The sequence below is a fragment of the Podarcis muralis genome, chromosome 1 (assembly GCF_964188315.1).
Source record: "Podarcis muralis chromosome 1, rPodMur119.hap1.1, whole genome shotgun sequence".
In the NCBI taxonomy this organism is placed as follows: Eukaryota; Metazoa; Chordata; class Lepidosauria; order Squamata; family Lacertidae; genus Podarcis; species Podarcis muralis.
The window spans coordinates 92,905,169-92,918,491 of NC_135655.1; the positions used below are offsets into that span (position 1 = coordinate 92,905,169).

Here is a 13,323-nt window from a genome sequence, read left to right on the forward strand (position 1 = left end):
AAGGGGGAGAACAAGCAAATACCCAACCTCTCTTCTCCTTCCTTGCCTCTGCTTGCCAAGTGAGTTCCAAGGTAAGAAGGAGGAAAGAGTGAGCACAATTGGGGTGGTGATGGCTGAGGAGCTCTCAAAAATTGTTCTCTGCTTCAGATTATAATCTGAGCCCAGTCAGAATTTGTAAGTTTATAAAGTTAGCCTCTTGAGACCTAGCCAAGAGACTATGAAAGCTGCCTACATTATTGTGAAAACACTTTAGATTCTATTTTTTCCTAAGTTCTAAAAAATTATTTGGAGGATGTAAAGTCCTCATTTATATGACTCCAATACGAAAATACTCATCTCTGCTAGGGAATCATATTTCTGTGACTTCTGAAGTGCATTTTGTGACACAGTTCTCAACTCCATATTAGTTACCAAAAATGCTTATTTTAGGATAAAATATGTTGAGAAATGCATACCCTGAGAAAAAAAAAGTCAACTCTTAAAAATACATATTTAACTATACATTTTCATCCACATTTTTATTTAAATACACATTAATGCAGAAATGGGACAGAATGGAACTAGGAAGGAGCACATGAAACTGACATGGACTAGAAACTAAGACAGCTCTTTCCCTCCCTAATTATAAACATATGATGCTGAAATTCAGTCTGGTGTTAAAAAATGACATTACTGTTCTCAAAGCATTATTAAGAAGTATCTTTACTGCAGCTTTTTCCAAACAAAATGATGGGCTGGATCCAAAGTTAGAGGAACTTACCTTCCACTTAAATCTACAGGACTTTGTAGCTAACCTTTTCCTCTGATTTCAATGTCGCCTAACACCACATTTACTTACTCATTTACTCTGGATTCAGCCTGATGTATTTATATCATCTTGGCTCATTTGTTTCTAACACACACACACACACACACACACACACACACACTGTATGGTACACCCCTCCCCAGGAAATATTATTTTATAAAGGTTTCTCAGTGAAACACACAATGATTTTTTAAAAAAATGTTCAAAGCAAGTACCGGCCGCACGTACGTTAATGTAGGGCGTGGTGATGATATTCCTGTGAATGCACATATATAAGGTTTTGAGTTAAATTGTGAAATCCACAACTCCATTTTCATCTGGGCTGTTCCGTATTCAAATGGTGCAAATGTTACCATAATTTCTGCTTTCCCGTTGGCAGGAATTATTCCTGTAGCAAATGAGTGAATTAAAACAAAAACAAAAAAATAGTTAGTGCATTCACCTTGAAATCACAGCACTTTTATGACTGAAAGAAATTGTACAGAACAATCAGGGATTTTTGGAAGCTTAGTTTGAGAGGCATTAAAGGTAATGCGAATTTGGCAAGGTGATTGGAAAAGCGAATTACTAGTATAGTTCAGCAGCTGGTGGCACTTCTTGGTAAAAACAAACAAACAAACAACATGATTATCCCAAAAGTTCAACCTTTTGGAAGCATCCTGGTGCAGATAAACTATGCCATCAGCTCAAGGCAACATGGCCCAATTTCCAGGGATGATGGGCATTGTAGTCTAGCAGCATTTCGATGCTCATAGGCTTCCTTTTCTCCAACTGGGGAGGCTGTAGCAATTAAGATCTCTGTTCTTAATTTGTGGAGTAGGGGGCAATCCTAACATCCTCCCTACCACCGATGTGGCTTTATCTACAGCCCTGCCATGCATGGCAGCCTGGAGTGGGTGGACAGGACAGTGAGATTGGCTTGAGATCCAGAGAGTTATGGGCCAGCTTGGGTCGGCCCTTCGCACTGAACCCCACATTTTGGGGCTTTCAACTGGCTGTCAACCCACAAATTCAGCAGCTGCTGTAAAGATGTCTTAGCTGGGTGAAGGGACACTTTTCCTCATTCAAACCACCCACCCATCTACCTACCCAGCCCAGCATGAGGGGTGGTGGCAGATTGCACTATAATATGTTTATATATACAGTACATGCTATTTAAGATGCTAGCATTCACACATTAATGAAGTAATGCTCCCCCTCCCAAGATTTTACCAGATGTTGGATGAACAGTAAAGGCTTTGTGAGGCTGAAGAAAGTCTACGTGGAACTCAAAATCTATGGGACAGCTGCACTCCAGCGGAATCACATATTCTTTACTGGAAAAGGTGATACAGGACAAAAGAATCAGAAATAATTACATTAATGTTCATTAACACATCTGCCCACCCCTGGGCAGCATGACAGATAGAAATGTACTGAACAGGTAAGTACAAACCTTCCTTAGCCCTGGAAAGTGACCTTAATCCAACGGCTAAACACAAAAATTTGGCTCCTTTCATGCTGGTAGCAGCTTTAGATGGCTGCTGCTCAGCAATGGAAGTCTTCTATAGAGCTATCCAGAGAGACCTGGATCAGTAATGTTTGGGATTGATCACTGGATCCCAAACATATTCAGTTCTAGGTTGTGATGCCCTATCTTTTCTGAACTGGTTGCTGTTCTTTCTGCAATTATTTTTAGTCTGACTCTGCACTAAGTGATGTAGGGCCTTTATATATAACTGGATTTGATTTTGTGTAGTTACACAAGTCGTTCTTTCCTGATGTATTGAAATAATTAAAAAATTGTCGGAAACGTAAGTACAAAGAGACACGAATATGAAACCCTTGTCAAATTAATGCAATATATGAACCAGAGACAGGTGACAATAAAGTAGTATTTTTATCAAAATTAGCAATTCCTGGAAGAGAAAAAACACAATAATCTGCAAAACAAACATGTATTTAATTTGCTCTGATGCTGTACTTTTTCATTACCATATTATCTTGAATGAAAATTTATATTATTTTATGAAAATAATAAGAAAGAAAAGGCAGCTGAAATCACTACAGTGTTTTTAATTTATATGAGGCTTGGGCAGAAGGTAAATCTTTGGGTAGTTTTCTCTAGATCAACCAGGATTTCTGACACTAAATTGTTTAATAACAGAAGAAACAGCATAACCCACCTAGCCCAGCAAATTCTACTGCTGAAACGACAGAAGCTTGAGATAACCAGCAGTGGGTCCTTGTATGGAAACACTGTGAGTTCCTGGACTGATAATTCTTTAATTCCAAGCATGTGTCTTTTGCACCAGGTTTTGCTCTGTGAATCTCAGGGTTCTAGCAAAAAACAAATGAGATCCTGCGAGCCTGGGGTCCCACTGGACTCAATGGGGCTTACTTCCGAGTAGATGTGTACAGAATTCAACTGCACATCCTGAATTAAAAATTGTGTGACCTCATAGATCAGGTGTTTTAGAATTTAGTTTTCAGCAAATTCCTCTGACAGTCACTCAGGTTGTAGGTCACAGTTTTGACTACTCCACCCATAAAGATCCCCCACTTGCACACTGCATGTATAAATAGATCAACAGAGAGAAACTACATCCATTTTTATCTAGAATGAGCAGCACTCACTCATTAATAATAATAATAATAATAATAATAATAATAATAATAATAATAATAATTTAGTATTTCTACCCGGTCCATCTGGCTGGATTTCCCCAGCCACTCTTGGTGGCTTTCAACAGAACATTAAAAGCAGAATAAAACTTCAGACATTAAAAACTTCCCTAAACAGGGCTGCCTTCAGAAACTTGACTTCTCCATCTGTGGTTATAAGAGGTAGCATCCAGGACGGATAACATGAAACTATTGGAACTGTTATTCAGCTCTTGCTTAGTTACATCTATTGATATCAATAAGGCTTATTCACAGGTTATTGGGATTAGGCTCATCTTCTCAGCCAATGATTACACCCGTATCCTAAGCTAAAAAAGCAGCTTTGGATTCCTAGCTGGCTGACACCCGTCTGTTGGATGCCCTGTGCATTTTCCAAAATCCAAGCCTATCTGTAAGGATTTCTGCATGTCTGGTTTTAACTAGTCAAAACAAAATGACTTAGAAAAACCACAGCATATTCTTCACTTTGTTAAAAAAAAATTATTATTTTTTACTCAAACTCCTCCAACATTCTATAAACTGTTGATTAAAATCCTGTCTAGCTGATTAATAAGGAATGTAGTTTATATGCAGTATTGCCTTGAAACGTTTTTTTAAAAAAACAGTTTGGATGAAGAAGAGATTCACTGCTTGATAGGTTTTTAACATTTCCAATTTGGGTAGCAATTGTGGCCTTCCTAAGAAGGAAGGCGTGGGTGGACAGGGTGAGATGGGTGTATGTGAATAATGGAATTGATCATGGGACTCAGGAGAGAATTTTTTAAAGAATAAACTTACTTTCACTTAACGAGCAGGATTTGTAAGAATATATATATATATATATATATATATATATATGCTTTCGTAGATTTTCACGGGTACAGGAATGCAGGTTTTGGTGTCCTCGGGTGTCTTCCCGTGTAAAAGTTGGGGTGTCTAGGCGACGTTTAGACATTGGGGTGTCTAGGCGACGTCCGGATGCTGCACCCCCCTGCAATCCCTACACAGATCTGGCTGGCACAGGCCACAAAACCACAGCTCGCCCCTATACACGAAGCCAAGCCAGAGCACAACTAAGTGCAGTACAGCCATCTTCTCAGAAAAACTCTTCACAAAGTTCAAGAGGTCAAGACACAAAGGCTTTAGCAACTAATCCACACCTAATGACCCACCTAAGTGGTACTCAGGATATCACTCAAGAAATCACTCAAGATATCCCTCAAGCAATTAAGGAACAAAAGAAGAAAAGGCACACTAGCCTGGGAACTTCCTCTCTGCCCAGAACATTGGAGGCTATACACCACACCTCTTCAACAGTATTTATAGGAACTCAAACACTGAGATCCTGCTCTGTTCCAGTAACAAGAAGCCGAAAGCACCAGCCTGAAGATGACGAGTGAGACCTCGTCGAAACGTCGCCTAGACACCCCAACTTTTACACGGGAAGACACCCGAGGACACCAAAACCTGCATATATATATATATATATATATATATATATATATACACACACACACACACACACACACACACACACACCGTATTTTTTGCTCTATAAGACTCACTTTTTCTGTCCTAAAAAATAAGGGGAAATGTGTGTGCGTCTTATGGAGCGAATGCAGACTGTGCAGCTATCACAGAAGCCAAAACAGCAAGAGGGATTGCTGCTTTCATTGTGCAGCGATCCCTCTTGCTGTTCTGGCTTCTGAGATTCAGAATTTTTTTTCTTCTTGTTTTCCTCCTCCAAAAACTAGGTGTGTCTTGTGGTCTGGTGCGTCTTATAGAGCAAAAAATATGGTGTGTGTGTGTGTGTGTGTATATATATATATATATATATATATATATATATATATATAGAGTTAAAAGCAAAATGGTTCCAATGAGGCCTGTGAGTAGATGCTACACACACACTATACCTTTAAAGCACATTCAAAGCGCTTCCTCTCCTTCACTTGAATGCATTCAGGAGAATGTTTCTGGGTCCACAACCAGGGACTTTCATACATCGGGAAGTCATAGTTCAAGGGTTTAGCATCATAGAATTGCAGAGCTGGATGACCCAAGGTTCATCTAATCCATGGGTAGGCAACCTAAGGCCCGGGGGCCAGATCCGGCCCAATCGCCTTCTAAATCCGGCCCCCGGACGGTCCAGGAATCAGCATGTTTCTACATGAGTAGAATGTGTCCTTTTCTTTAAAATGCATCTCTGGGTTATTTGTGGGGCCTGCCTGGTGTTTTTACATGAGGAGAATGTGTGCTTTTATTTAAAATGCACCTCTGGGTTATTTGTGGGGCACAGGAATTCATTCATTTTTTCCCTTCAAAATATAGTCTGGCCCCTCACAAGTTTGCTGACCCCTGATCTAATCCAAACCCCAGCAACGTAGGAATCTCAACTAAAACATCTATGACTGACGGCCGTCTTTCCTCTGCTTTAAAACCCACAATGAAGGAGAGTCCACCGCCTCCTGAGGGAGACCATTCCAACTGTCCAACAGCTTTCACTGCCAGAAAGTTCTTCCTGATGTTTAGTCAGAACCTCCTTTCTTGTAACTTGAAGCCATTGGTTTGAGTCCTTCCCTCTGGAGGAGGAGAAAACAAGCTTGCTCCACCTTCCATGTGACAGCCCTTGAGATATTTGAAGATGGCTATCTCATCTCCTCTCAGTCTCCTCTTTTCCAGGCTAAACATCCTCAACTCCCCCAACTGCTCCTTATAAAACTTGGTTTCCAGACCCTTGATCATTTTGATCGCCCTTCTCTATACACGTTCCAATATAGAGCATCTGTTTTGCATACAGGAGGTCTCTGGCATCTCCACGTATGACTGGGAAAGATTCCCTTCTGGAACCTTGGAGAGTCTCTGTTAATTTATGTAAACAATACTGAAACAGGTGGATCAATGGTCTAATTTGTTATAAGTCAGCTTCATTTGTACCTATAATATATCATCTCTGCACTATAACTCTGTAGTAAGACCACAGTGCTAATGAAAAGCATTTATACAACCAAGGCTACCATAGTGGCAGAATACTGCTGGAATATAAACACTGTCTCTCAGAAATCTCATCAGCCTTGGAGAAATACAGCATTACAGTTGCAGATAATCTTTCAGAATAATCAAATATATTTTACAATGCCTGCCCACTGAAAGGACACTGCTATGGTAAAACCAGATGCAATTGTATTTCCTGATTGAGTTAATATCATATGAAAAGGTACTCTGTTTCGTTCGGCCCTCTCCCCAACCCGTCTCATTAAGCTAATTATTTTAGCAACACATGAGAAACAGTTTAATTTTAAAAAAATCATAACAGCTTACCATTGTCCTAGAGAAACATCAGATAAATTAATGAAGGATGGAAATTCTACAGTGTTCATCACAGGATAGGCATGTAGAGGAACCAGCAACGTGTCATCTCCCTGGAGGGAAAACCAAGAAGGAAATTACACAGACTGTTACAAGAGATAAATATTAATTGACATGCACTGGGGTGGTTACTAACTGGCTCATCTTGTACTACTGAGTTACAAGAACCAAGGTTACATGGACTGCAGGAATTTTGTGAAAAATGACTGGCTTTCAATAGAGAATAATGGAGATGCCTCCCCTATCATTACAAGAACATACACAATGTAGGGGAAAGATCTTCAGTCTGATTTTATACATGTCTACCAAGATGCAAGACTTACTTATCATCAGAACAATTGTTTATTATTTATAAAAAGTGCCAAATATATATTAGGCACTGTGCAGCAACAGACAAGAGAGGTGTCTGACTACAGGTTCAGTGTGTGTGTGTGTGTGTGTGTGTGTAGGATTACGGCCTTATTCCATTCTCAGATATGAGAACCTGGAAACAGATTTAGACAGCCATATGGCCAAATCAGTGTGCTTTCAGCCTAAATCAGGGATGGGAACTTTTTTCAGCCCAAAACCAGAGAAATCATCATCATCATCAAACTTTTTATTGGCATCACATACAAACATCCAAAGCAAATCAATACAAAATTACCACTTCCCCAGTGGCACAAAACATTTGCTAAAAGAAAGGAGGCAGAGCAGTCTAAACCAGAGAAATGGATGTGGCTTTTAAAATTGTACAGTGGGCTACATTCCAGCCACACACGCCAGTGGTTTTTATAAACAACCTTGCAGTTTGAAAGCATGCCAGTACAAGTAGATAAATAGATACCGCTGCAACGGAAAGGTAAACGGTGTTTCCATGTGTTCTGGCACTTGTCATGGTCCTCCAAGCGCCAGTAGCAGTTTAGTCATGCTGGCCACATGACCCAGAAAACTGTCTGTGGACAAATACCTGCTCCCTCGGCCTGAAGCAAGTTGAGCGCCCTACCTCAAAGTCACCTTTGACTGGACTTAACCATCCATGGGTCCTTTACCTTTACCTTTTTGCCTTATACAGAGATATATCTCTCCATCCAATAAATGACATTTTTTCGCCTTTAAAGGCATGTTTCTAGCCCTCTTGGGGATGAAGAAAAATTGAAAAACATAGAAGCTTTCCTGAAAATGTTCAGCATTCTAAGAAGCTTCATTTTTATTTTTCTGCAGCACTGAGTTGAATTTCCCATGCAAATTTCACAAGTGTATTTCCTATAAGGAGACTGCAGTAAGGATTGTGGCTGAAAATACTGTGTAGATAATCCATTCCAACAAAAAATTGCTGCATTTGACTGAAAAAATGACCAGTTTCGAGGATTTTTAAAAACCTGGAACCTTTGTTCTTCTGAACACTTCTATTTTGTATTTCAAACCAAACCAGACACTCCTAGTATTTCCCCATTAGGTTCACATTAGACCTCTGTTTGCTCCTCCCTCCCCCTCCCCCCAAATTCAGTGTGTTATCTCTTCACTGAGGGTAGAACAAAATAACACAAAGGAGAGGAATGAATAATACAGACTGACAATACAGTGAATAAAATTGAGTAATATTAATCTGTAAGATCAATCCATTATTTTTATATATCATGGAGTACAACAACATATTTATTTCACATACAAAGTGAGGAGGAGGCCACATATACATTTCCCCCCCTTGTGGTGTCTTACCTGAGAATGGATTCTAAGGCAGTCACAATAGTATCGCCATTCATCAGCACAGAAATCAACCGTAATTGTGAAGGACAAGCCAGGGACAAGCCGTTGCTGTAAAACAGAGAACGGTAATTTCCCAAGAAGTGCCCAGCTGCCATTTATATTGCAATGTGAAAATGGAAAGTGGAGAATTAAATGCAAATGATGAGAAGGTTACTACTGACACTTACTATTTTGCTGTATTTGATCTGAAAGTACTTGGTCTCCGGTGGAATAACATGGAAATTTATAACTTCGCTTGAAATATTCAGAAGTTTCTGCAGAACAAAATAAGCAGGGTTTTCCCCCCCTTTCATTTTGAGAACAAATATCTATGTTTTAAAATCTTAAGTGACAGTCTAACTGTAATGAATTCAAATTGCTATCTAGTGAGCTTTGGAAAATAGGTCCTTGACCGATCACTTCCTTCAGTATTGTTCTTACGGGTTTTCTCCCCCTTTGTGTTTGCAAATGAAATAGAAAAGATATTCAGAAAGTGATCAAAAGACAGTGGCCACATTTCTATATTATGCTTACACTACGGTTTAGAGACACTTTCATGAGCAGGAAGGAGCTACAGCAAGTTTAGAGCTGGTGCACCACTTGCTGCCCTGGTTCAAGGAGAAGCTCTGGCAGCATTTTCACTTCCCCTGAATCTCGCTTTGTGTCCAAGGATGGGGGAGAAATCTATCTTTAAATGAATTTAGACATAGACTTTCGCGGTTCTGACCAATCGAGTTCAATTCCTAATGAATCACCTCTTGCATCAAATGCTGGCTTACATCCCAGCCACTTTTACACTACAGTGGTACCTCTACCTCAGGTTAAGTACTTAATTCGTTCCGGAAATCCGTTCTTAACCTGAAACTGTTCTTAACCTGAAGCACCACTTTAGCTAATGGGGCCTCCTGCTGCTGCCGCGCTGCCGGAGCCCGATTTCTGTTCTTATCCTGAAGCAAAGTTCTTAACCTGAAGCACTATTTCTGGGTTAGCAGAGTCTGTAACCTGAAGCGTATGTAACCCGAGGTACCACTGTATCATATTTTTTTAGGTATACATAAAAAATAGACATATTTATTAATTTATTAATTTAAAAGTGTCAAGCCCCATCCTGTACTATATTTCTGTAACATAATTGTAAATGGACATTAATACACATGTATTTTACACAGTTTAAAACGCATTGTTATATGGATACGCTAGTTAATTTAGGAAACATGGGAGTGTATGTATATAATATTACATGTATAATAATGTGTTTAATAATACATAAAATATGCAAGAATTGTTTGACGCTTCAGAGGAACCAGGGTGGAGAATACACTTCCTGCCAAAATTAAGGAGAAAGACGGGAATTAGAAAAAAATAAATCTGTGTGGATAGGCTTGACATAGAGATTTTTCCCTAGCTGTGTTGTCTCACCCAAGGAATTGTAGTTTACCGCCAGCTGCAACTAGTTTAAACAAGCCAGCTTCATAAACCATGGTTTTGAATCTGACAATGGCTTGCTCTAAACCATGGTCCCTTCTATGGATGGCATGACAATTCGAGATCCAGTGAAACAAAAAGCAGATGCTACCAAAGTCCTTTTCCCAACTGTACAGGAGGGGGAGGATAAGAATGTCCAAGTCCAGGATGCTCTGTGGCTCCGTCCTGCTCATGCACATCTTGAGACTACACCATGGTTTCGCGTGATGAGCATAGGTGGCCAGTGGGCAATTCCAGCTGTAATTATTTCATTTCAGTCCGCTACCTAACAACACCATTATTACTTACCAGTACTTGCTGGTGGTGGTGTTCCATTATATACCCTCCAAAGTGCATGATGGCAGGTTTAGCCTGTATGACATCATTTCTTACAAGCTTTCTAAATATCTCTGAAAAGAAAAGAAAAAAAGAAGGCAGAAGCAATAATTGGTATACTGAGTCAGATCAGCTGGATCAGAACTCAATTAAAATTAGCGGTGACTAATGTGTTTCATTTGTTTTAATGAGGCTTAGCTGTGATTAGCTTAGGTAGATTGGTGCCACAGTCTAATCAGTCTACCTTCTTTGTCGAAAAAGCTATCAGGGACCCGCTCCCAACCTGCCCAGCCTCACCACACTAACCCAGATGTTGTCTTTTTGTAAGTCTCCTCGCTTCTTGCCTGGGCTAAGTGGGTAAAGGATTTAGCAGCCATTTGGCCTGCACAGCAGCAGTGTATCTCTGGATTGCTTGGCCAACCAGTCAACTTCATTAGGAGCAAGACTAAAGGTCTTTCAGATGACCTATTTGTTGAGCATTCAGGGAGATTAGATAACCTTGGTTTATTTAATAAGCGTTTCCTCTTATTTGTTCGCAAGGAAATGGCATTGTATCAAAGCAAGTATTACCCCGCCCCCCTCCACTATCCAATGCATTGACCCATCTCTTAGCTTCTTCCAATAAGTCTAAACTTTTAGAAGGTAGTTTTTTTGTGCAAGACCTCCCAATCAACTATAACAGCACAACCTGGATTTCTTGGTAATGAACCTTGGACCCCACCGAAAACAGTTAACATTTGGAAGCACCCGAAGGCCTTCAAAAGCCTATAGATCAAGAAGTCCCGCCTGCATAAGAATATCCAATCACCTACTGGATTCCACAAGGCGATTGGGGACATCAGTTGCTTCCTTAGTGTCATCCACCAGGCTGCCCAAAAGAAGAGACTGCAGTTTCTCAGGGGTTTCTTTGGTGTTGCTGAAGTCTTCAGAACAGGCTGATTTCACCACTTCCATCTTCTTGTGGCTAATACAACTTCCCAGGCATCAAAACGATCATTCCCTGTAATCAAATGCAAAAATATAGTAGTAGTACATATGAAAATCCTACATGCACAAAGACACTTGTTGTGCAAATTCCTAGTCGAAAGTTCAATTCCTGCTGCCGTGGATGACACTGTTACACAGCTTGCTGAGCATTTCCAAGGAATCCGCCCCCCCTTAAAACCAACAAATGCTTTATAAATAGGATATTAGATTCATTCATAATGGCCATAACAACATGCAAATAACTCTACTAATTTATACAAACCTACCTGCCCATGTATATCTATGTAATTATTTTATGGCAGGAGAAAAACCCAACAACAATTTTTAATGACCCTTCCTTGTTTAGTTGCCTGAAGGTGATTCTCACGTGGCATACACAACAGGGTTTTTTTTTTTTTACAAATCTGTTCTATAATCCTTCCTTCCCCAAACTCACTCATCTGGAAACAGGGTAGACACAGAAGGATATGTCTCAGTTCCCTCAGCAACAACAGGTTTGTAGAACAAAGTTTAGTGAAGGGCGGGGAAGGCTTAAACCTTAATAGGAGGCTGAAATCTAGACCCTGTCAGATTACTACATCTCTGCTCAGAGATCTGCAACGGCTACTGGTTTGTTACCAGGCCAAATTCAAGGTGCTGCTATTAGTATAAAAATCCCTTAACAACCTGGAGCCAGTTTACTTGGAGGACTGCCTCACCAGTGCTATTGTCCGAAAATGAAAGAGGGATGGTGGTGCTGGAACTCACCATGAACACCTCCCACATTTTCTCAGAATGGCAATGGCACCCACCTGAGAAGTGCCAGAACTGAGTTCTGGCAAGTTTCGGCTGGAAAAAAGCCCTGGCCATACCGCCCCCCTCCCCGTATGTGCCTGCTCCAATCTATGGAACTGGCATTTCTACAAGTGCCATATGACATGACAATAGGCACCTTTGCTGTTATTAATTCATACTAAATACATTTCTGTTTAGGGAAGACTACCCAGAAATGTAAACTTGATGTTTATTTAAATATGTAATTCTGGGAGGAATTCAACGTAGCACTAACCAGACTGCTGTCAATGCAAGCATTTCTGCTTGCCTGATGGAACAAACGGCCCTCTCTTTCCCTGCTGTGCTGTTATTGGGGTTCTCCCAACCCGCCCCCCCCCCAGCTAACTTGGGGCGCACAGGGGGAGGAAAGCGAGGAAAGCCCTACTGAGTCAACAAAGTCCTTGTGCAGGCTTCTGCTAGCAGGACTTGTTAGCTGAATCCAGCCCCTTGTTTTAGAATGCATTTTTTTTAAAAAACCTGCTGATTTCTTCCTATACATACATAATACATAAAATGTTGAGCTGCCATTGTGCAGCTCCCATTGGAGTACTGGTAGCACCTCACCACAATCCTGGATTTGCATGAAGTCAGGAAAGGGGATGCGGGGAAAAGAGAAGGCAGTTTACCAAATTAACAGACCTAATAAGAAATCACTCAAAAGATAGATTAAGGATAGGATGTCTTTATAAATTGCATGGAAAAAGAAGGCTTCCAGAGCATCACTTGGCTTAGCATAGACTAAACCCTACTGGCAATCAGAATGTTTCTCCAAGACTTACCATCTAAATACAGTTATCTGTAAAAAATAAATAAATTGATTTACTAAGTACGTTCATGGATAGCGGGAAGTCATGATTCGAATTAAGGAGTCAAGCCAAAGCTGTGTAAAGAAGGCTTGTACTCCCTATGTAGAAGTTAATTTGAAAATATTTGGGTTTTTTTTAGTTAGTTATCTATTTTTTGTTTTTATTCTTTTTCTTTTTCTTTTATTTATGTATAATGGATGTATCTATGAGTGTTTGCAATAAAGAAATAGAGAGAGAGAGAGAGAGAGAGAGAGAGAGAGAGAGAGAGAGAGAAGGCAGTTTGCACCACACCAGTGGCCCTAGGACAGGAGTAGGGAGGTAACACTGAGAGGGGAAAAGTGGTGGTTTAAAACAATGGCAGAAGTTTGA

At 40.2% G+C, this 13,323-nt stretch overlaps 1 protein-coding gene across 3 annotated transcripts in view; it reads right to left on the reverse strand.

The window, feature by feature from the left end:
- The window catches only part of CFAP221 (cilia and flagella associated protein 221), a 33,656-nt gene that overhangs the window by 16,344 nt on the left and 3,989 nt on the right, over nucleotides 1-13,323 (reverse strand). For 2 of the 3 annotated variants that reach the window (XM_028744084.2, XM_077935287.1), the window contains exons 2-8: nucleotides 11,161-11,348; nucleotides 10,322-10,422; nucleotides 8,737-8,823; nucleotides 8,522-8,617; nucleotides 6,773-6,873; nucleotides 2,021-2,124; nucleotides 1,037-1,196 (exon numbers count right to left, since the gene is read on the reverse strand). In XM_028744084.2, coding sequence (XP_028599917.2) covers nucleotides 1,037-1,196; nucleotides 2,021-2,124; nucleotides 6,773-6,873; nucleotides 8,522-8,617; nucleotides 8,737-8,823; nucleotides 10,322-10,422; nucleotides 11,161-11,302 — 791 coding nt within the window. In that variant the 5' untranslated portion in view covers nucleotides 11,303-11,348. Of the gene's footprint in view, nucleotides 1-1,036; nucleotides 1,197-2,020; nucleotides 2,125-6,772; nucleotides 6,874-8,521; nucleotides 8,618-8,736; nucleotides 8,824-10,321; nucleotides 10,423-11,156; nucleotides 11,349-13,323 lie in introns of those variants that run through there. The other variant, XM_028744074.2, reaches the window with a different exon arrangement.